The sequence below is a fragment of the Denticeps clupeoides genome, chromosome 4 (assembly GCF_900700375.1).
Source record: "Denticeps clupeoides chromosome 4, fDenClu1.1, whole genome shotgun sequence".
Classification (NCBI taxonomy): domain Eukaryota; kingdom Metazoa; phylum Chordata; class Actinopteri; order Clupeiformes; family Denticipitidae; genus Denticeps; species Denticeps clupeoides.
The window spans coordinates 20,521,954-20,546,424 of NC_041710.1; the positions used below are offsets into that span (position 1 = coordinate 20,521,954).

The 24,471-nt window shown below is 43.7% G+C and overlaps 1 protein-coding gene across 2 annotated transcripts in view; it reads right to left on the reverse strand.

Annotated features, from left to right (window-relative positions):
- stox2a (storkhead box 2a) overlaps window positions 1-21,067 on the reverse strand; it is a 59,497-nt gene extending 38,430 nt beyond the window's left edge. Inside the window, exon 1 of one of the 2 annotated variants that reach the window (XM_028976805.1) lies at window positions 20,321-21,067. In XM_028976805.1, coding sequence (XP_028832638.1) covers window positions 20,321-20,642 — 322 coding nt within the window. In that variant the 5' untranslated portion in view covers window positions 20,643-21,067. Of the gene's footprint in view, window positions 1-3,344; window positions 4,990-20,320 lie in introns of those variants that run through there. The other variant, XM_028976806.1, reaches the window with a different exon arrangement.
- Between the last annotated feature and the right edge of the window lie 3,404 nt (window positions 21,068-24,471).

The following is a 24,471-nucleotide window of genomic DNA, read 5'->3' on the forward strand; positions in this document are numbered from 1 at the left end:
AGCCCAATGATAGCCCAAATACGTCAGAACCGCTTCTAATGTGAGTAATTTAACAGCTTCATTTCATACAATCCAACAGAATAAAATTATGAATCATATCATATTAGTGTTAGATTTAATCATATGTAAACTCACAGCACACAATGTACAGTATAAGGAGGTGGAAAAAAAGAAAGTCCCCAGTAAAAGGGAACCCGCACCAAAAGTTTTTCTCACCTACTCCACTATTTATACAAGGTGTTTAACAGTGTTTTAGCAAACCAACTAATAAAGATGGACTGGTATCACTTAGAGGCATTTACCGGATTATTCAAATGTAGAGAATCCAGAGCATCTATAGCTCTGTCCATGGTCCATTTTTTGGCATAAACACATTTACATTTTGTGACAAACCGCAAGGTCAGGAATGAGCAAAATGTTTTCTTCACATTTTTTGAAGCAGATCCAAACAGATAAGGACGTAATGGCCAAAAATGGTGACTGAGGCCTCATCCACATCAGAGCATTTTTGTCTAAAACAGAGCCCTATGAAATCCATTTTTTCCATTTAAATTCTTCTGAATTCCATGTTTTTTCCGTTATAAACATATTTATTCACCTACAACTATGTAACTATGGAGTGGGTGGGGAAAAATAACATGCAATATGACAAATCACATTTAATAACTGTTCAACAAAGTGCTTGGGCATTTACTTTTGTAAACCATTTATGTGTAAATAATATGTGAATTTCATGCAAAGAACTATTTCACAATTTTACACATTCTTCCTTTTGTAACATGAAAGTGCTTTATGTTTGACCTCAACATAAAAACGTAGCAAATAAATAGATATCGGGGTTACATGGAATACAAAAAAAAGTTGATCCCTCTTGCATAATGAACCAGAACCATGATAATAGAATCACCTTTTGAATCAACTGATTTGTTTGCTGGCTGACTGGCTCACGCTAGTTTGCTCCTTTTCTCGGGTTCTGATATGAGTTATTGACTGTAAGTGGTTGTATGTTCTTACAAAAGAGTCGTTCTTCCGATTCATAAAAAATAGTTCAGGTATTTCTGCCCTAAACTTAGCACTATGAGTTGAATTCATACATGTAATTTTTGAGGACATCAGTGTTCTAGCGAGCCACGTCTGCACGGAACCGATCAAGCAAGTTGTCCAGATTGGACACTGGCAGCCTCTACGCCATTGCTGGCCGCGCATTTACATTGCGTTGGTGAGTGAAAGTCCGGCTGCATGCAGCCAGAAAAGGCAAATATACACAATTCCACGTTTTATAGCAGATTCCATTTTATTTGTGGGATTCTGCAATTCCGTCCGCATTTTCCGCATCGTGGAAATCTTAGAAAATTTCGGTTTCTAAAAAACCTATGTCCACAGGCCATTTCTATCCAATTCTATCCAATTGCATCCACATGGAAACCCTGTTTAAAGGGGACCCAGAACAGTTATCTTCTACATCAAGTTCCAGAGTGAATTTCTCTTTTCCGCATATTCATATGGATGGCAAAGTGGCTTTTTTTGTGTTTATTAGCCCCATACATTAAAATAAAACAGCTCATAAAACGACTACAAGAAATCCTCTCTACGATACACATTTCTAATGACAAGAGGAGAGCTAGATGCAAAACAAGGAGAGCACTTTGAGACAGAACAGGGCATTACAGCACCACTTACAGGTGTGGAGGGGAGGTTAAAACAGCATGTGGGCCGTTCTCTGCATCTTCGTGTGAAGTGTTATCTGAACATTTCAGATAACATTCCCTGTGGACATAGGTTTTTTAGAAACCGAAATCCTGTTTTAGAGAAAAGTGTGGACGGGGCCTTAGTTGCAGGATTTATAATCCCTTTCTATACACCTTGTACACTGGCCGCTGTGTGTGTATAATGAATTAATACATTTAATTAATCTCTTCACAAGTGTGTACTTGTTTCAAGTACAGTGACTTAGGAAGCAGATCAGTTTTCACATTTGTATTGAGTGAAATGCATTCACCACCTGATCCATCCTCAGTACAGCCCACATATATGTCGCAAAATAATAAAAAAACAACAAAAAAACTCAAATGCAAACAGAACAGTACTGGTTCTGTGACTGATTATGTCCGACAATTTCACAGGAATGAGCATTGTTAACGACCGCTGAACAGCCCCATACCAGCCCCAACCACAATCACACGAATCACTAGTTCCTGGGAACTATTATTAATTGTGCCGTTGCTACAAAAGTCTATACGTAATGAATCAGTACAAAGGGGGCCTGTGTTCAGAGTCAGAGCATTGAATTTTATTTTAAAGAATGGCTGATGTGAAGAAAGGAAGAAGCAGATGGACGGAGGAAGGCCTGCAGCCAATATGCACTCACCATTGTGCAGTGACATATAAGACAGGTGCTGCTACACAGCCAACGTACAACAAACAGCATTTAACAGCTCTCTCTCTCTCTCTCTCTCTCCCAATCTCATCCTCCATCGTCCCACCCACCTCCTTATGCTGCACACACACACATGCACACACACACATACACACACACACACACACCTGAGGCCACCATAGCTTGTGTAAGCCCTATGACCACAAAAGAAGAAGAAGCGGTTGCCCCATTTGGCCATCTCTCTTTCTGTCTTTCACTCTCTCTCTTTATCTTCTGTTCATTATGTGCTGTGCATGTAAGTGTGCGAGACATTCATCACCGCAGCCTCAACACCTCGCCATTTATTAGCCCGGACTGGGTACTAGCAGCCGGTTTGCTATGGCCTCACAGTGTTTTAGCATGTTAGAAAAGGGACTGCTCCAGCCTCCCCGCTTTCCTCTGCTCTTCATGCAAATATGGAACCTCGAAGAGGCCAGTTGCCGGTATTCCTGTCCCAAATGTTGCAATCGATGTGCTACCATATCCTTGCCAGGGACCAAAATGGAGGATGTATGCCCGCTTTCCCCCTCCTAATGTTGTGATTTCTCCGTTTTTCTTCTGCAATATTTGAACAACTTGATAAGTGCAGAAAAACCCTAACCGTACCTGGAAGACATTACACCGTCCACCTGGGGTGGTAGTAGCCTAGTGGGTAAGACACTCGCCTATGAACCAGAAGACCCAGGTTCAAATCCCACTTACTACCATTGTGTCCCTGAGCAAGACACTTAACCCTAAGTTACTCCAGGGGGGGACTGTCCCTGTAACCACTGATTGTAAGTCGCTCTGGATAAGGCCGTCTGATAAATGCTGTAAATGTAGATGTACTGTTCTACCCAAACGACAAACATCTGAACGCATGACGACCAACAGGAGCAAACCACTCTGTAAAAAGGATCTGTGTGTAGAGGTTTGGGTGGGCACCCACCTGGCGTCATGTAGCCCCGGGGTGAGGGGGAGATGTGTGGGGGGGGCGGCGGAGGGGGGAAATGCTTGTGGAGGCGGAAGTCCTTCTCACTGCGCGACCGATTCCGCTCCGATGGCCGATCCGAGAACTCGGCACTGGGCCAGGCCCGACGGAGGTTGCTACTCCGGGTCTTCTTCATGTCGGAGGCCACCGGGAGAGCCCGAAAAAGGGGGTAGGGGGTGAAGGAGGTTAGGCTGGTGGTGGTCACCGGGGGAAAACCGGAGTGGGGAGCGGGAAGGGGAGGGGAGGGGAGGGGAAGGGGAAGGGGAGGGGGGCTACCTCAGGCTCAGTCCCTCCCGCGCATTGGCAGGGGGCGCCCCGGCTGAGGGATCAGCAGACCAGAAACATGGCAGGAGCCAGTGCGGTACACACACACGCACGGACACACACACACGTGCGCAGAAACACAACAGACGCACCAACACGCGCGCCAAGGCGAGTGCCCCGATCAGAGGCCGGCTATGGCTGCCGTGGCAGAGGGTGGGGGGGGTCTCCAGTGACGAGAGCTCCGTGGCGTGCCGGCGACGTCCCAGCAGGCATCACCCTTCACTGGGACTCGGCCCCATGCGACCGTGTAAAGACGCCCCGATGACACGCCACAACTCACACATAACGGAACCACGTCGGTCAGGCACAGGGCGGGAAAAGGGGAGCGAAAAAAGATGGGGACTAAAAAAAAAAAAAATACAGAGCAAGATGGAGAGATGTGATGGAGAGACGCGAGTACCAGGGAAGAAGGCGCTGGCAAGGGAGGACCAAGCCACGTCAGGAAACGGGGTAGCCGGTTGAGGTGAATCGGGCTTTTACTGGATGGAAGGGTGGATGAAGGAGAGAGGGATGGTGGAAAGAGGACAGGGAGATGAGGAGGGAGGACGGCTGAAAATTGCCGAACGTGAGACGGAGGAAGCGCGACCGGGAGAGTGAGCGAGGGAGAGAGAGGGGCCTGCCCCTCCAACAATGGCTCAATTCAGCAACGAGAGCCGCCAGGAAACAAAAGCCTCCTCCGGAAAAAAAAAAAAACGGGCAAAGAAGGAAAGCAACGGCCTCTCCAGTGACCTCCAAGCACGGCTGCATGGAACGCGGGAGGCGAACTGGTCCAGGAGGGAGGTAGAGAAAAATCTCCCTCCTCCTCCTCCTCCTCCGATCACAGGCTAGCCTCCTTCGCTGTCGACGACACACGCCAGGGGAGTGCGGCGAAAAAAGATGGAGGGAAAAATAAATGGGATGCAAAAGGACAACAGGAATCCTCCTCTCGTCGAGAACTAATCCACAACGGCGCGGCGAGGCGGCTTGCTCATCGACGGCGCTCCATCTCCAGAGAAACGTCTCGGTGCTGCTCCACAGCTAACGCTGGTGCTGCTGCTGCTGCTGCTGCTGCTACGCTAATGCTGCTATTGCTGCCGCTGCCTCTGCAGCCAGCACCTTCAGAAAGGGTGTGTGTGTGTGTGTGTGTGTGCGCGAGATGGCAAGAGAGCGAAGTGTGTTTGTGTGCGTGTGAGCGCGTGCGTGAGCGTCTGCCTCCTTGCCGAGCGAGGTTCTGCGTGAGCGTGCGTGCGTGTGTGTCTGTGTGTGCGAAAGAGAGAGAGAGAGAGAGAGAGAGAGAGACGGTGGTAGAGCAACCAACAGAGAGATAGAGAGAAAGAGCGAGTGAGATGGGGGATAGAGAGAGAGAGAGAGAGAGAGAGAGAGAGAGAGACGGTGGTAGAGCAACCAACAGAGAGATAGAGAGAAAGAGCGAGTGAGATGGGGGATAGAGAGAGAGAGAGAGAGACAAAATAATCACAACAAGAGCTGGAGAGGGAGGGAGGAAGGGCGGGAGGGAGAGGGAAACAGCAGACGTCCTGGAAGCTATTTATTCTGGAGTGCTCCGAGGGCTCGAACTGACAGAGGCTACAACTGGGTGTTTTTTTTTTTTTTTACCCTATCCACCTCTCCATCCATACGGCCACTCTATATTACCATTCTACCGTCCTGTTGGACAAGCAGGCAGCGAGCGAGGCTTGAGCAACAGGCAACTTTACCAGAAGATCAAGCTCACTCAGTCCAACTCCAACCCAGGCATCTCCTCCAAGAAGTGAGGCTGGCCCGCCTGCCCCATACTAATGGAGGAGAAGTGTCTTGTTAGCAACAGCTGACCCTGTCAGGCAGCACATTGTAATGTAAAGCAACACCCCCCACCATCCCAATCAAGTCTCTCACCCACACCCCTCTCCTCAACACTCCCAATCCAGGCTTAGCACTGGCCCTTGGCCTCCATCCCAGCCTATGAAAACACAGCTACTAGATTTGCGCCACAAAGCCACGCAATTTTTAGCCCCAGCGCTGTACTCGCTCAATGTCAGGAAGGCAGATCAGCCCGAGTGTACTTGCCCCCCCCCCTCTTTTGCCTTGTCACTAATGCTGTGAGATGCTACATAATACTGTCTGGAAACAGACACCCCCCCAATGCTCAAAGCTCCGACCATCTAGAATAACAGAGCAGTAGTCATACACCCGCATAAAAGTTTACGTCTGATGAGGGATAGAGCATAAAAGAGTAAAAATGGATGTTATGAGTTTGGGGGGTGTCCACTTAAGGCACAGAAACGCCACCCCTTTCTCACGCGTAAATTGATGAGCTGAAAAATGGATGCTGAGTCTAGAAGCTGGTAATTCTGGCTAATTTCAGGCTACCAGAACAGGTTATTGACTAGCATAGCCTAGCCAACAAACTAGCCCATACCAGTGGATTATCTGTCAGTCCACGCAGAGGAAAGTGGCCTAGTCTGCTCTCTCTGCCAGGGCTGTGAGCTGCTCAGCAGGTGGAATACATAACAATGGAGTGGGAGAAGCAATGATGCTCACTATAGCTTTCATGGCATGTGTCATGGAGCCATGAATTAGGTCCGCCCTGCATTCATTTTCTACTATGTATAACTTATTTGGATACAAAATTTGCTTCACACAGACTTTAAATACACCACATAACACTGGTAATGGTACTAACCAATAGCAAACACAGCTAGATGTAATGTTACACATAAGCAATGGCTCATATAACCCCAATCTAATAAAATGGTATTTTCTATGTAGTAGATCTCATGAATGTCATTGTTATTGAACAATGTTAATAATCAACTATTAAACTGTTTACTTTGAAATGAATAGCAAATAAATGCATTGTATTTGCATTAAATATATACAGGAAGGAACTGACATTTAGCACACACAAAAAAAGTTTAGACATTTGGATGCATCAAAAAAAAATACGTCCTTTTCTGTTGCTCCTATGCCTTATGATCAATGATCACATATTGGGCATCAAAATCTGGTCCCTGTAAAATGCTTCCAGATGAATTTGAAGAAATTACTGTTCATGTGTTCTGTTAGAGAGATATCAGTGGCCCTCCCTGTCTTGTAAGACCTCTTAGTCGCGTTTTCAATTCATGATATGACTAAATAATATTTTTCAATCGGATGAATTTCTATGCGTCTGCACAAGAAGGTCCCATTAGAACCTCAGAACCTGCAATTAAACAAAACGACACAAAAATCATATACAGTACTGAATTACTTTACACTCTGATGTAATCAAATATACGAATTGCACTGCAGAGCAACAAACCCATTGCAGCTACTGCGTACTTTGCTGTTAGCCATTGCCAAACTAAATAATAGTTAGCATTCCAAGCTAACTGATGGCAAAGAAACAACTACTCTAATGTCCAAGTCCCTGCTCTTGTGCTTATTTGTGCTGAAGTTTGGCAGATGTTTCCCAGGCATAGTTAGCATTTTAATGCACTACTGAAAAGTTACATAAAGCCTTGCTTTACTCCTGACGTATGGTAAGGAAATGCAATGATGGATTAATGTAACTGAAAACAGCATTTTTCATAATTGTAATGAGCCCTCAGGTCAGTATTTGGTCATGCCTAATGCATCAGAATCCACCTTAATCTTTCGGCCTTCTTAACTCTTTTGACATAATCCCCAACACCAAAGTGTGACATGAAGCCTACACCACGTTTTGTAGATGGATCTTTATCCTGACTTCCTCTGTACATACTAACAACCATTTACGTCCAGTTCTTGGTAAATTTGTCATAGGTCAGCCTTTTCTCCCTCTTTTTCTTCCTTATGGATTTCTTTTTCAAATGCAAATATGTAGAAATGTGCTTTTGCACAGTACTGTACACAGAATTATTAGCACAAATATTTTTTCAATCAGGTGATCAGTAATAACCTTGGAGTGAAAACTAAATCGACAGCACCAAGACACACAATATTACAGCTAAACATTTGTCTTTGGGCTATATTAAATGTGTGCGGAACCTATGTGGTTGCTTCACATACAAATGTTTGATTCTACAGGTCTAAACGTGAAACTGAACTCCAATTCTGAAAGTGGCCTTAGCCTGCCCTCTTGTGGTAAGAGATTGGTGAGAACTCCTTCCGATGTTTTAACATAAAATAGATCGTGTGACTCCAGCTCACATGTTTGTGTGGGAAGAGATGGCTGCACCCGCAACTTTAAACATTTAAAGTTCTATGGTGCAGGGGTTCAAGGATCTCCTTTTGGAAACCTGCAGAATGGGATTGGGATAAGCAAGGTCAATCATAAGGGAGGTGACACAGCAGAAAAAAAAAAAAACATTTTATATATATGGCAAGGCTGCCATCAACACGGACACTACCAGGTATCATCCAATTTCAAAAGACCAGATGAGGGCGCCACCTTGCAGGCGGGGGCTTTCCAAAAGCAGCATTTATTTGGGATGATCCCACTTAAATGGATTTGCTCTGGGAGAGCGAGACAGCTTACAATGGAGCTGCAGGGTTTCCCACTAATGTCCTCTCTTGTATTGTTTCTTAATGTGGCCTCCATCACTTTCAGCCATAAGAGAGAGAGAGCGAGAGAGATTGGAAAAGAGAATGGGAGTATAGGATTGGTGAGGCGATTGGTAGAGTCAAAGCTGCTCCAGTTCATTCATACAAAATAAGCAAGAGGGGGAAAAAAAGCTCCAGCCATCTTATTTCGAAGCCAAACTGCCACAGCACTCGTAGCCATGGCGACGCTGCCTGATGATCTCATATGCGCAGCGGTGTGGCATCTCTTAAAGGAGACCAGGCAAAAAGAGAGAAAGATTAAGCAGTAAGATGGTAGGGGTTTCTGTTTGAAGATTGAGGCAGATGCCAGATGCACAGCCACAAATAAAAGCAACCAAAACCACAGTCAAGGATTTGACAGTGAACACTGACGAATATATACAACATGCACATTAATTTCCTACCACTACCTATAACATCAAGTATTCATTCTGTAACTGAAATATTAATCAATTAAAAGTTCTGCCGCATCTGATGACAAATTTGCACATGCTGTCCAATACAACCACATTCCACACCACTAGATGGCAGTGCAAGAATATCCTCATTCACTCATCTCTTTACAAGACTTCTTACAGTCCATAAAAACGAATTACCCATATATAATTATTTTAATTCAATGCAATAAACTGAATTTATTGTCATTGGTCTGTTTTTTTGTGTCACACATGACATCTCGGGATCTAACTTGGCACCATTGCTGTTGCTGTACTAAGTATCTCGGTTTCATATTCCTAGCAGCTCACTGTTGATAAGGTGGTACTAGCCTACTAATGTGGTAGTAGCCTAGTGGGTAAGACACTCACCTGTGAACCAGAAGACCCGGGTTCAAATCCCACTTACTACCACTGTGTCCCTGAGCAAGACACTTAACCTTAAGTTGCTCCAGGGAGACGGTCCCTGTAAATACTGATTGTAAGTCGCTCTGGATAAGGGCGTCTGATAAATACTGTAAATGTAAATGTAAATGATATTTTGAAGTGAAGTGAAGTAAAGTGAAAGTGAAGTGATTGTCATTGTGATACACAGCAGCACAGCAAACGGTGCACACAGTGAAATGTGTCCCCTGCATTTAACCCATCACCCATGGGCAGACATGACAGGCGCCCTGGGAGCAGTGTGTGGGGACGGTGCTTTGCTCAGTGGCACCTCAGTGGCACCTTGGCGGCTCAGGATTCAAACCGGCAACCTTCTGATTACGGGACCGCTTCCTTAACAGCTAGGCCACCACTGCTAGGCCACCATTTTGCCCAGATTCTTAATTAATTACAATACTTAAAATCATGGGGACTCTGCAAGCCTGTGGCAAGGAACAGACAACCCAGATAACATAAAGTTCTGGGAGCAAAGTCTTGTGTGGGCCAGAGTGACCACGTTTGGTTCAGTCTAATACACAAAGCCCGTAATCCAGGCTGGAATTCTCAGCAGGCCTGCTTTAGAGCATGTCTGAAAAGCAACATTGTGTGTCCCCCCTCTCACTCTCTAACTCAAGATGGTGGAGGCCATTTCGCCAAAACGAATCTGCACAGCTTGATCACAAGTCAATAAAAGGCATTAAAAAGACAGAAGGCTTGGCAAGATGGGGTCTCCTTGGTTTACCCAAACAAGATCACTGCGGGTATGGAGGACAGCTAAGCAACAATCCAAACTTTACGGAGAATGACTATGGTGCTGTACAGGAGGGTAGAAAATTACATTTGTTGCATCCGTCAATAGTTTTAGCCATGCTTTCGATCACTGCTTTACCTAGAATCTTCTTATCTGACTCACTCGAAAAGCACATGGCACATGGGTTTATGAACATGTGTACATATATGTACACGCGTCATGGGAAGGCAGGATGACTGACAGTTATCTCACAGGTAATCACGGCTCAATGGCTGCCACTGCTTGAGCATTGCTATCCACATACTCAAGGCAATAAAATGTGCCTGTGCTGTTAAACGCTGTGGTGTTTAACAGAACAAAACAGTTCATAGTCAAACACCTGAAAGTGTCTGGAAGTGCTTATTAACCTGTGGGTTATTGCCATGGCAACCATCTGCTTTATGGTTTCATCTAAAATGATTTCACAGCAAAAAAAAAAAAAAAGGAGTTTCAACATAGCTACCTTTAGGATTAGACATTTCACATTTGTAATTAGCATGTCATTTGATCTTTCAGGAAGTTCCTCATGTTGGTCAGGCAACAAAGGATCTCAGGATCCTGCATGATGAACAGCTAAAGAAAGCTTTTAGGTCTGTCATGATTACAGATTAAATATTTTCCTTCAAATTAAAAAAAAAAACAAGAAGCAGACTGCTATTAGCGTCACTGTAATTAAGTTTGTTCAAAGTGTCCTAAAAAGTATGTCAAACTTTCAAGAGAGAACTTGCTCAGCTGAGGAAATGCAGCTACTCATAATTTAAGAGGTTAAACAGAAAACACTTATGCTCACCTAAGAACATGAGCTCTGTACCCACAGATAGTTCAATTGGTGATGGTGTCAAACCCCACCCTGATCACCTCACCAGGAGACAAAGGCATTCTGTTTCCACTAAGATGTTGGAGATGAGGTGTGACTCCAGGCCTTGGAGACAAGCAGCCCACCTCAAGAGATCACAGATATCATGTTCACTTCCCCTCACAGGCGACAGACAAAAGATAGAAATTCATCAATTTCTCAACGTTCTCAAGTCTCAAACTTCCCAACAATTAAAATTAAATAGATAAATAAATAACGCTGTGTAACGCTATGAAAGTACTCTAAATGGTGGTTTCTATTAAATATTTCAATGATGTTTACTAAGGGTGAAATTTCTACAGAGGTCATTTATAGAGAGCACATGCGGTGCTGCATGGACACAACAGGGAGGAAGGGGACCTAAGACGAATTCCTCTGGTGCACCGGGCATGACCAAGTGAGTTAAATTACCCCTGTGGTTGATATGGACCCTCCCCATGAGAGCAACGTTGAGGAGTGTTGTGGTAATCTAACTCGCACCAGGGTACCAGCTACACCAGCCGTGTGAATCAAACAAAAGCTAAGGTCCCTTGAAGCACAACAGAGATCTGTATCACTAAGGACCAAACCCAGGCCAGCGAGTTCAGGTGTAACTAAAAACACACACAAACAGCAGGGCAACAGACACTAAACTGTAAGTGAACCACTGCGAACCCATGTGTTTAGCCCTGATAATCAAAGTTAAAGCAGGTAAAGTTGCCTGAGGCAAAGTACTGATGCTCTCGTAATGAACAGTTGAAAAAGGTGTGCAGTGCTTTTCTCTGTGTGTGTGTGTGGGGGTGTTTGTAGGTGAAGGATAGGACCCCCTGACAGGAGCAGCAGATTTACGGGCTGGTCCTGACAAAGTGTGCACACTCCAACCTGCACAGGCAACATCCGTAAGGACACGGCAGAGGCCAAGTATGCAGCAAGGTTCTAAGGAGGAGAGGAGTATCTCTGGGGCTCTGTGGGTGTGACCCTGACATGACCCACACACTCTAAAACGGTACAGGAAGCATTAGTGAAAAATACAGGCTTCAGAACACACAATTTAGTCTAAATGCCGGGCTGCAAATGTTGATTACTTGTGTTTCTTCATATTAAATGTCTCATGACATGAAATTTTCACTTTGGGAGATTATTTAACATTAATACAAGTTCCCCTAGCCTGTCTATGGTCCTGGAGTGGCTGGAAATGACGATAGGTGTGAAGAGTCCTTTGGGTATTCTGCTTCACCATTCAGAGAGCAGAGATCTGGAATTTGGCTCTTATGATGTCATATGGTGAACAGTTACCTCACCTTTGTTATTCTTTGCCTGCCCAGACTATTGTGCACCCATCAAAGCTTTCAAATGAGCGAAGCATAGAAGTTACTCTGCGACTGGATGTAAAAATGAGCACAAATAGTGATGATGACGTTATTTCTACTAATGCCCCTCATTTCAACAGTCCCCTCTCCTCCTCATTATCATTTAAAGATACGGTGCATCCTGGGGAAATCTCATCGTGGCTGTAATACTGCACAAAGGCTGAATTTCTGAAAAGAGACTTCACATACCGTATTAAGGGACCGCTAAGGCCTATATAAAAGCCAAAGAAGAGAATGGAGGGACATACAGTATAGGCCAAAAGTTTGTGTGTTTGCTTTATTTTCATGACCATTTACGTTGGTAGATTCTCACAGAAGGCATCAAAACTATGAATGAACACATGTGGAGTTATGTACTTAATAAAAAAGGTGAAATAACTGAATTGCTTATATTCTAGTTTCTTCAAAATAGCCGCCCTTTGCTCTGATTACTGCTTTGCACACTCTTGATGAGCTTCAAGAGGTCGTCACCTGAAATACTTTTCCAACAGTCTTGAAGGAGTTCCCAGAGGTGTTTTGCACTTGTTGGCCCCTTTGGTTTGGCCCCAAACCATCTTGATTGGGTTCAGGTCCGGTGACTGTGGAGGCCAGGTCTCCACTTTTTGTTAAGTACATAACTCCACATGTGTTCATTCATTTTTTTGATGCCTTCAGTGAGAATGAGAAGGTGTGACCAAACGTTTGGCCTGTACTGTATGTGCGAACTAAGTATGAATGGGCACATGGGGACTCAAAGCAAGACATGAAATTGTCACACAGCAAACATGCATACATGAAGACCTAGTCTGCATGCAGCCAGTACAAAATCTCACACAATGACACACAGTCGCATAAAGTCTAAAACATGTATAATAGTTCAAGTAAACCGATTCTCCCCAATCATGTGTGTGCATGAGGGCGCACCCATGAGGCAATCTCTGAAGAAACTAGCATTAACTGCAGGGCATTCCTTAATATACAGTCATCCTCATGACTTCACTCACCACCTGCAAATGACCTTTATCAAAGAGGGCTGACACACATTCCTGTGCATCAATTAAACCAGAATAAGGCATTATTATAAGAGTATAAGTATAAGAAAAGCAACAATTAAATGTTTAAAGATGTTTTGGCATTATTAAATGAATTAGATTTCTGTTACTGTAATTTTCTAGTTTTAAGCATGTTAAGCTGCTGAGAATTAAATATGCCATTTCATGCATTATTTGTAGTTTGTTAGAGAAGTGACAACCAGCATGAGCCTGGGCCAAACTGCAAGTCTGATAATTAAAGTCTGTGTTATGGTGACACTGTATTAAGCTAGAATAAAGCTTCATATCTGGGAGGACCAAACTTGAAAAATGTATAATGCAAACCAGAGAAAATGTAATTTAGATATAGCAAATCTTTTTGGTAATAATGGGATAAACTTTTTAAAGGGTTGAGAACATAACTCTTTATACCTGAGGGAGCAATTCCTTGATCTTAGCTATATACGATAAACTCTGCACTTTGACTGAAGTTTGGCAGTTACATTAGATGATTCATTACTCAATTATTCTACGTGAACGAGTTGTACGAGATGTTGGCTTTTAAAGTTAGGGGCAAATCTTAGTATATTAAAAGGCAGAAAACTCTCTCCAAGGAACTAATCATCTAAGTGTAGTTTTCCTGAGGAAGATGAGGTATGAGATTGTGGCTTTCTTCAAACTCTAACTGGAAATAAATCAGATGGCATCACAAGTGACCTTAGAGGCCTTTATACCCACAATGCACTGGTCTGGCTACAGACCAGGCCAAGATTTGCACATTCAATCTTACAGTGGGGCAAAAAATTATTTGGCATATACTGATTGTCTCAATTAAAAAGTTGAGAGAAGTCTATCATTTTCTTCATAGATACACTTCAACTGTGAGACTGTGAAAAAAATCCAGGAACATTCTAAGATTTTTTAAGAATATATTTGTATAATGGTGCAGAAAATAAGTATTTGGTCAACAGCAAAAGTTCACTTCAATACTTTGTAATATATTCTTGGTTGGCAATGACAGAGGTCAAGCGTTTTCTGTAGGTGAAGACATTGTAGCTGGCATTTTGGGCAATACTTCCATGCAGATCTCAAGAGCTGTGATGTTTTGGGGTTGTCGCTGGGCAACATGGACTTTAAACTCCATCTACAGATTATCTATTGGATTGAGGTCTGGAGACTGGCTATGCCACTCTAGAACCTTGTAATGTTTTTTACGTAGCCACTTCTTCATTGCCCGGGAATTGTGTTTGGGATTATTGTCATGCTAGAAGATCCAGACACTTCTTTAATGCTCTTTAATGCTCTCGCTGATGAAAGGAGGTTTTTGCCCAAAATCCCATGATACATTGCCCTATTCATCCTCTCCTTAATACGGATCAGTCATCCTGTCCCCTTTGCAGAAAAGCAACCCCAAAGCATAATGTTTCTAAGTTCTATTGTGGTCTCATCTGACCACATGACATTTTCCCAATCCCCCTCTGGATCATCCAGATGGTCTCTGTCAAACTTTAGACTGGCCAGGACATGTGCTGGTTTAAGCAGGGGACCTTTCGAGTGCTGTAGGGTTTTAATCCATGACGACATAGTGTCTTACTAATAGTAACCTTTGGTCCCAGCTCTGTTCAGGTCATTGAGTAGTATGTGCATGAATGGTCCTAGCCACACACACACACACACACACACACACAAAAAAACATAAAACATTAAGAATAGAACATTAACTGTTTGTAGGAACCATATTGAGTTTAACCAGGTAAACATATATGTTTTACCTTTTCATGTCCATCTTTCATTGGTGTTAATTTCAGTATCAGCATCTATCCTCAAAGGATCACCACAATGTAAACTAATAGTGAAAGTGAAGTGATTGTGAAACACTGCAGCACAACATACAGTGCACACAACGAAATGTGTCCTCTGCTTTTAACCATCACCCTTAGCGCTCATGCTATTATGACATAAGTCAATGCCATAATGTCTGGTGCTTTTGTGTTTGTTTGTACTTTTATTTGAAAACCTGGTTATTTGATGCCGCTCCAGCCAGCCAAAATGTCCCCACACCCCTGCACTCCTCCCCGCAAAAGGGGGACGCCTTTTCTCCCCAAAAATGGTGATAAGAATTATAGACTTCTTTCATCTTTTAAAGTTGGAAAACTTGCACAATCGGTGGCTGCCACATACTTTTTTGCCCCACTGTAACTTTGGTCATTCTAAAAAAGCAATGTCTAAGTTTTCAGATATTTCTGCATTAACGCCTGGTGTTTGTCGGCACTGGACTGCATGTAATACAAAGTAACACAATAATCCGCATTACAGTACTTGTTCTGTTCCTGATACTTTAGCCTGCAAAATGTTATTAGCAGCTTCTCGTCATTCTCTTTTGCCATCCCTTTCCTTCCACAGAGGAGAAAGCTCCAGGGCAGGGCTGCTGTTAAACAGTGTCTCTCTTCCTGAACAGGCCTTGCATTTCCTTCCTCTTCAGTAAAGTCTTCCTTTCTTGCTTTGTTTGGACACACAAAGCCGGACACCCAGTCAGTGCTCATGCTGCGGTGGCAGCCTAGCGGGACCGGGCTATGCAGAGTCCTTGCATATTTCCTTCCGGCAGCAGGACATGCCCGGTGACCCTGAAAGAGCCTGCTGTGACATTCCATAGCTCCATCACACTCCTACATGATATTGTCCAGGTTCACAACACCTAAAGTCTAGGTGAGAAAGGCCAGTGTGTATTTGAACATTTCAGGCACTCTCCATGTGTTTGGCAAACCTTCAATTTCCCAGAAGCAATCATAAAGCAAGTTGTCACACCATGCCATCTTAAAATGTCTGAAGGAAATTAGTGTAACTGAAGTACTTACTATTGTAGCTACAGCCCTTCAGGCTTTAATTTACTTAAGGAATTTAATGAGGTTGCAGAATCTGCTCCCTCTTTGAATAAGTCAAATATTGAATAAGTTCGAATGATATCCATCCATCCACTGATTTATCATGTTGTAAATGTTTTAACTCTGCAAAATTCTTGCAGATTCTTCTTGGAAGTCTTTTCCTTTAAGGACTATTCTGATCGGTTAACTGTTATCATTATGTTTTAAATGCTACATTTTCACATTTTCATCTGTAAATGCAGTATACAGCTCATTTTCAAATAAGCATCTTCCAGTGGAATGTACATATATAATCATTCAGAGATCAAACCTTCCCCTTAATTAAAAGTTTGGGACTAGACATAAGCAGCCCTTTTGTGCTGAGCGACCAACCACTTTGAGATCTTGCCAGCTACAGCTTAACCTAGCACAAAACCTCCAGTCAGACCATCAGAGCTGTCTGCCTCGCCCATAAAGAACACCTGGCATCTTTGCCGGTATAGGAGCCATGTAAGGAGGAGTTATCAAAGGCAGCTTTTTATTACCTGTTTATTAAGTTTGGCTTAATAGCATGGTCACAATGTTTGAAAAAAATTGTGTCAATTTTAAGCATATATATCAGGAATTCATTCACAAGGTCATTCAAGGTCTTACCAATAATTAAGTTCATATTCAAACAATGATTAAGGTTGATAAAGAATCATTTATAAAATGTTAACAAGATCCTTCTGAAGAGTATCTCAAGCTTTCTAGCAGGAAGTTGCTAGAAATATTTGTAGTGCTTCCAACTGATTGCTATGTTTTTATGTTTATAGTTTACATTATAACAACATAGAAAATTTGTGATAATATCCATATCCACCTTTACAACTGAGAGTAAAAATGGGCCTGAACATGATCCCTCCGATTTGCACAAGTTCACATATTGGCAATATTTTTATGCTGTCAAAAGCTTGCAATACAGGCCAGCTATCATATTTTGTGTAATAACCCACTGCTCACTGCTCCCTCAGGCTATGGGTTAAATGCAGTGATGTAAATATGATGTATCAACCCCATAGTGTGTCCCCACAGTGTTCAGAGAGGCCTGGGTCTTCTCAAGCCTCTCCTCAAGATTTACCTGTGGATGGTTCGAGGCTACATACCAGTATGCACTGTAGCAGTAGGGCCCTATCTGATCCAGTGTCAGGAAGCAGTCCAGAACACTCTCATTTTATATAATGAGGAAATCCTGCTTTATGCTGTTTTATATATTTTTGGAGAATGTCTTCAGCAGTCCAGACAGTTAGAATAGTTGAAAATTACACAAAAAAATTATATTAGAAAAAAAACTAGTGTGAGAGATGTTGAAAGGCAACCAGACAGGGAGCAAGTAGCAATATTTTTTCCAACCTGTTGTATTGCTGTCTGAAAGTTTGGTTGTGTGACATTTATTTTCCCAAAATCCCACACAGTATGTCTCAATAAGCTCAAGTATAGTGCAAGACTATGCTATTAACAACTTGCGTGAACACCTATGGACAATTAGATAAAACCTGGAGCCCAACATATTTCTGGGTGGGTTAAAAAAACTACAAACCAACAACATGTGCTGGCCAGGGATGGAGAAGAACACTCAACTTTTTAATCGCATTTCATTTTAATTTAATGGATTTTTTGTCTAACAAATTGCAATGAAGTGTTTATCTAGTGGCCTAAAAACTATTCAGTAGAGTAGATGGCACTTAAAATTCGAAAAAGAAGCAAAAAGAACAATTATGGGAGTGTCAGTACGGATAAAGCACCTATTACATAATGTGACCTACTGAAAAGAAAACCATCAAAGCATACTGAATGCAAAAACGTGTTCCGTACAGACTACAGGTGTATATAAGAGGAACCTCAACGGTTTCACAAGGAAAGCAAACAACGGTTTCCTCTGCAGACAACACAAAGGAGCAGAGGAATTTGACCGCTATAAGAGCTGAAAACATGGCCTTCCTCTGAAAACAAATGTAGGGGAGCGTAGAGCAACTACAATCCACCTGCCATCTGTAAAACGTTTAAAGATAATGTGGTAAACAATTATAGACAAGCAGGGTCTGACATTGGTAAAAAAAAAAAAAGATTTCTTGATATCTCCTAGTCTATCCACCGAGACGGTGAATGTGTGGAATGTGTGAACACTGCATATTTTTGATTGTTTATTTATGAGCCATACTTTTGGTGCATAAATTAATAAAAGAATGACCCAAGTCTTAACCAGGAATAAGGGATTATCTTTAATGACAAACTGAAGTTAAGATTTTATGTTTATGTGTGTGTGATTTTATGGCTGGGTTAGGACAGGTTTGGTGAAAAGAGGCAAATGTTAAAAACCGCGTCTTATGTCAGTCATCAAGAGTAAAATGGCGTGCCCAACTACAATCCACCTTCCATTCAGATATCAGCAGCCATGATTTCACCAAACAGGCACGGCAAAAGGCGCAAGAGGTGGAAGGCAAGCAAAAAAAGAACTGTTGAGATGACGGTTACCCGTTCACAGAATTCCTCCAAAGCATCTGAGGAATATAAAGGGAGTCACTGCAAATGTTTCTATTTTCAGCACATGCTTACATCACGATCTCCCTTTTGGGGGGGGGGGGGGGTGGGGGGGGCAGGATTAATACGAACATGAAGGCGCCTCCACAGAAATTGAAATGAAATGACTCGTCCATTTTATTCTCCATCCAAGGCAGGCGGTTAGAGAAGCCAGTGTCAGAATATTAACAGTCCTAATCTTAATCAGCGACGAGACACCCAGTGATGAGAAAGTCGGCTCGTTTTATTACTTCAATGGAGGGTTTTTAACAACCCTCTGCAATTTTACAAACTCTGACGGTGATAGATTAGGGTCCTAAACCTCATTGATGGATTAGTGATTAAACCAACTCAGTGTTAATGATTCCACAGGTCGACAATTGCACCTGAGCGGGACATGTTATAAGTAGACAGGCACGTTAACCAACCCATTCTTTACCTCAAAGGCCGGTCATCCACCTACGTTACGCACCGTCCGTTTTCTTTCACTCACTGGGCCACATTCCGGTTTCTGCCGGTGTATTGGGTGTTGAGAGAACAGTTTAGCTCTACCTTCCTTATCAACAGATTTGCACATTTCTCAACTCTCTCATACCCTTGAAAAGGGTTTTCTTTTCCTGCAGCTCATGTGAAAGTCGACTGTTTACATAACCCTGAACCTGTGCAAAGACTTCATGGCGCTGGCTCCATTTCAACGTCACTGGGCAGTGTGGAGCAGGTGAGTTATAACTGCTATAACCGTTCATTCAGCTTCCTTTTGTTCGCCCCAACAGATGGCCATTTCACTAATCCAACCACAACAACTCTGGTTGAACTCATGAATCAAATAAAAACACAAGTTAACAGCTAGTAATTGAATGGAGTGGGACAACATTGTGTTCAATGTAATACAAGAAACTGCTCATTAGTGGGGCTGTGATTGTCATTGTGAAACACTGCAGCACAGCACACGGTGACACAACGAAATGTAGAAGCCTAGTGGGTAACACACTTGCCTATGAACCAGAAGACCCAGGTTCAAATCCCACTTACTACCATTGTGTCCCTGAAAAAGACACTTAACCCTAAGTTGCTCCAGGGGGGGACTGTCCCTGTAACTACTGATTGTAAGTCGCTCTGGATAAGGGCGTCTGATAAATGCTGTAAATGTAAATATGTGTCCTCTGCTTTTAACCATCACCCTTGGTGAGCAGTGGGCAGCCATGACAGGCGCGCCGGGGAGCAGCGTGTGGGGACGGTGCTTTGCTCAGTGACACCTCGGTGGTTCAGGATTCGAACCGGCAAACTTCCGATTACGGGTCCGCACTGCCCCGTTTGGTATGCCCCGTTTGTAGCAGCCCTCCAACATGGTTGGAGTGTGTTCATAACCTGTGCTCAGGTCGGCGCTCAGGTGCTCAAGATGCGAAATGGATTAAAACCCAGTCAAGACAGGGCACAGGGTTCGTGTTCCCCACAATACAGATTTCACAATACTGATGATTAGTTGATATTGCATAGAAGGGCCTACAGTCATGATGGTGAGCAGTTGGTTCTAAGAGGTGTATCACTCATCCGATTCATTTTTATCGGCGCCTCATCGCAATAAGCACGTGCAAAATTTTGGAACTTCATACACAGACCAAACACAAGTGATTTTAGGGGCGTGTCTAGGGCCAAGGCAGTGTTTTGGGTGGTTACTTTAACATTCAGAACACTGTAGTGACAAGCTACCTCTTGCATTTTTAATGTGTGAGGGCATGCACATTTCTTCCAGGAGATTCCTCTGCGGAAAGAGCACGGACCGGCCTACCTATGCACTTGATCTCGAACCCGCGGGGCGGCTTGAGGGCCCTCCGGGTCCAGCCCTCCCGCAGCACCTCGAGGTGGTCCTCCTTCCCCTGGATCAGCAGCACATGCTCGTCTATCCAGCCCAGGAAGAAGGTCTCCGATATGGCGTCGGTAACTTTCTTATTCCAGAAGTGCTGCATGTTCTCGGCTTTGAAGTCGGCGAAGATCTCGTAGCCGGTGTGGTGATGCTGGAGCTTCTCGGTGACCGTGGGCGAGTCCTCCGCTCCCACCCGCGACAGCACGATGGCCAGCGAATGCGGGGCGATTTGCAGAAACTTATCCATTCCGCTAAAGCGCGCAAGAAAACGAATTAAAACCTAGTCCAGGGTCTCTGCCTTTTATTGCGCACCTTGTTGAATTTCCAAAACGAGCACATTTTTATCCCCCCTCCTCTCCGTCGTCGTCTTCCCCCGCTCGACCCACGCTGGCTGCTAGCGGCGGTCTGCGTGGCGCCCGGCGCTCCGTCCGCGTCTCGCACCGGCGCCGGCGCTCGGCTCTCCACGCGCGGACCGCGGCATCGGATCGGGGGGGACGGGGGGACGGTGGGGGACGGGTGGAAACGTCGAGACGCCTCACCTCCCGCGGCGAGAGGGCGGCCGCGTCAGGAGGCTGCCGCGCATCCCGTGACCCAGATGTCGAGGCTGCTCGCCGATCGCTGCACCGGCAGCGCGGCCGATGACTTCATCCGTCCTTATTCACGTCTTCATACGGTGCGCAAAGACCGGCCTCCCTCCCTCCCTCCCTCCCTTCCTCTCCTCTCCTCCCTCCTCTCCTCCCATTCACATCCGCATGCACCGGGCCGGGGCGCGCAGTGACGGTGCCTCGGGCATCTTTCTTTTTTTCCCCGCACGACACGTATCTTTGCAGTGGTGTCTGGCAAATTTATAGCCCCGACCCCACCCACACCGGAACCTTGCGCACGGGGTCCGCTCCGCGGGGTGGAAACCGGATCGCCAGATGTTCGCCACGACTCCACCTACAGGTGAGCGGGTTCAGGGTTCAAACCAAGAAGCGCCTACAGCGTGGACAAAAGTAGAGTGAATACCAAGATTCTGCTGTTTTTACTACTGTTATTAAAATACAGCCCACATGTAGAAAAAAAAAAGACATCATTTACACTCGTTCCACTGAGACAACTGACCTCCACCTGAAACACCACACTGGTCACCGCTGGTATACTGACTTCCATTCACAATACCAAAGACATTTATCACGTTTTAAAACGTACTGTGAATCACGTATACAGTACTGCTTTGTTCGTGGGTAGATCCTTTTTTTTTTGGCTCGGTGATTTAAAATCAGTGATGTGCCTTATTAAGTAGTTCAGTGTGTACTGACAGTTCCAAGGCAATAATTCAATATTTGTTTCCCAGTCCATTGTCCATTCAACCATTAGATGCAACAATGGCAGTGTTGTGTTACAGCAGGTTTCAACTCTGGACACTTGTCACGCTGGTTCGACATGGCGAGGCAGGTGATCTGGAATGATGGCTGGAAATGACGATGAAAAAGGATGCATACGTTTAATACATGATGAACAGGACCGGGAACCCCCCCCCCCAGTAACAAGTAAAAATGACCCGATGGTGAACAGACACAAACAGGGTAGCTTTATATGATCAGACACAGGTGAACACGATCAGGAAACATTACACAGGACGAACATGAAACCCCGGTCTGGATCCCGGACCCGGAGTAATCTCTTCTGGACCGGATCATGACAACAAAAAAACATCTAGAAATTTTCAGCCAAATTGGTAGACCAGCAGCTGAGAATGAAATTATTTATTGGTGAAGGGACAATTCAAATCCAATGGTACCCTGGAAATATTGTGTTTATTTGATTATCTGAGCACATAATGCTTGCTTTCATATGATTTTCATATTGCAGTCTCACTAACTCACTTTCCATAGCTACTCACATGTGCTGCTGCTGAAGTGTAGGCCGGGCCACAGGGTACAAAAACAGACACACACCATTCACTCACACTGTCACATTTATGAAGTCGTCAAGTTGTCAATGACTTTGGACAGAGGAAGGAACCAGGTTTGTGTGGAGCAAGAAACTGGTTTGAAATAAGGCTGTTAAAATGCAGTGAAGCCCCACCAATGTTCCAAGAAGACCTTGATCCTCAGCTGAGTCTCAAAAGTTCAGATTTCGCTTTGGAGTACAATGCCCCCATGGAATGTTCCTGTCCTGTTGCCCATTTCTATGAGATGTAGGAGGAAGCATTGTATTTCGCACCCACAGAGTGGAAAGAATGCATGTGCATGCGCATACGTGCACACCCACACAGGCGCAAACTGAGCTAGGCTCCTAAACACCTCCAGAATAGAAACGGTATGCAATATACAGAATGTACACACAATACATTCTACAGTATAACATTATAGAATGCTGACATTCCAGTTAACTCCACTCAGTCTTCTCCATAAGTTCTGTATTTATCTTTTCCCTGATCAAAGACGTGGAGTTTGCCTTTAATAAGATCAGGAGATACCAAAAGAAAGGATCACAGATCCAAACTAATAATAGATACAAGAAATGTATTTCAGCTTTGCCATATATTTACAAATGGTCACAATTTTAGCAAAAAAGAAAGACTGCACGCTTTTACATAATAACTAACATAATAATACATCTCAAGATATTTTTTTGAATGTATGAAAGGCTAGCCTCTTTGTTGTGTAACTATGTCTGTGAAGATTCTCAGTTATCCAGGTGAATTTGTCTGAAAGTTGAGTCGTGGCAACTGGACTTTCTTTCTTTAAGGTGGAGACGTTTCATTCTGCATCCACAGAACTTTGTCAATCTGAGGGAAGTTGGCTTGAGCCCACAAGTTTATCCTCCAGGTTGGTTTCACCTCAATCCCGCCTTGAATAGGCTCGCTAAGTGTTGTTGTGTTGTTGTTGTGTAACAAACATAAAACACAAAAAGTTTAAACAATTAAAATTATTTGTTCTGTAAAATGCAACAAGCAATGTGAATGTCAAATGCAACATGCACATTTTAAGAAAAAAGACAGAAATAAGATGTCTATCCCTCTAAAAAAAGTGAAGTGATTGTCATTGTGAAACACTGCAGCACAGCACACAGTGCCACAACAAAACGTGTCCTCTGCTTTTAACCATCACCCTGAGTGAGCAGTGGGCAGCCATAACAGGCGCCCGGGGAGCAGTGTGTGGGGACGGTGCTTTACTCAGTGGCACCTTGGCGAATCTGAATTCGATTACGGGGCCGCTTCCTTAACCACTGCCCCTGTAGTTTCATTTGTGTGCAGAAGGATTGTTAGTAGTGGTAAAGGAATTAAGAGGTATTAATGCTTATTACATTATATAAATAATTTGTATTGCACCTGACATTATAAATCTGGCACTCATTAAAGACAACGGGTGAACTTAAAAGCATTAGTAAAACACTGACCCCTGGTGACCACATAGATGTTTACACTCTCCAAACATTTTTGGGTGTCTGTACAGCAGTGTAATATTCTTATTCTTGTATGAAACTTTATGCCATTCGTTCTTACTTTGTCAAATTGGGCATGCATTTCAGTTTAGTCACATTTGCACATGTATGAGTGACAAGTTCATTGTTGGAATAGACATGCTTGGCTCTTAAACTAAATGGACTGGAGACGGAAAGAGCTTATTCACAGATGACTGCACCACTATCAGCGTAAGCGAAGTTCCCCCAGGAAAATACCTGCGTTGATGTTTCTGTGGCTCCTTTCTGAGTAGACTTAATCATGCTATGCAGTTTGAGACATGCTTTAAGGACATGTCTTTAAGAAATATTTGCCCCTCTTGAAGCCAGAAAAAGGGCAGAATGTGACGTGTAGATTCCTTTACAATGACCTTGGCTATTACAATTAGTCCAGAGAAGATGTGATTGATGAAGCATTAGCAAATAAAAAAGAGAAAATCAATGAACACACATAGACACAAAATACCTTTTTTTCCCCTGTTGTCCATGCCATATTTTCATATCGCTGCTGTGACAAGGGGGCATTCATGAAATAAAAACACATTTCCAATGCTTCATGGTTTACTGAAACCACAGCCTCAAATCTTAAGTTAAGACTCGTTTTATTTTCCCGACTTTCATATGTG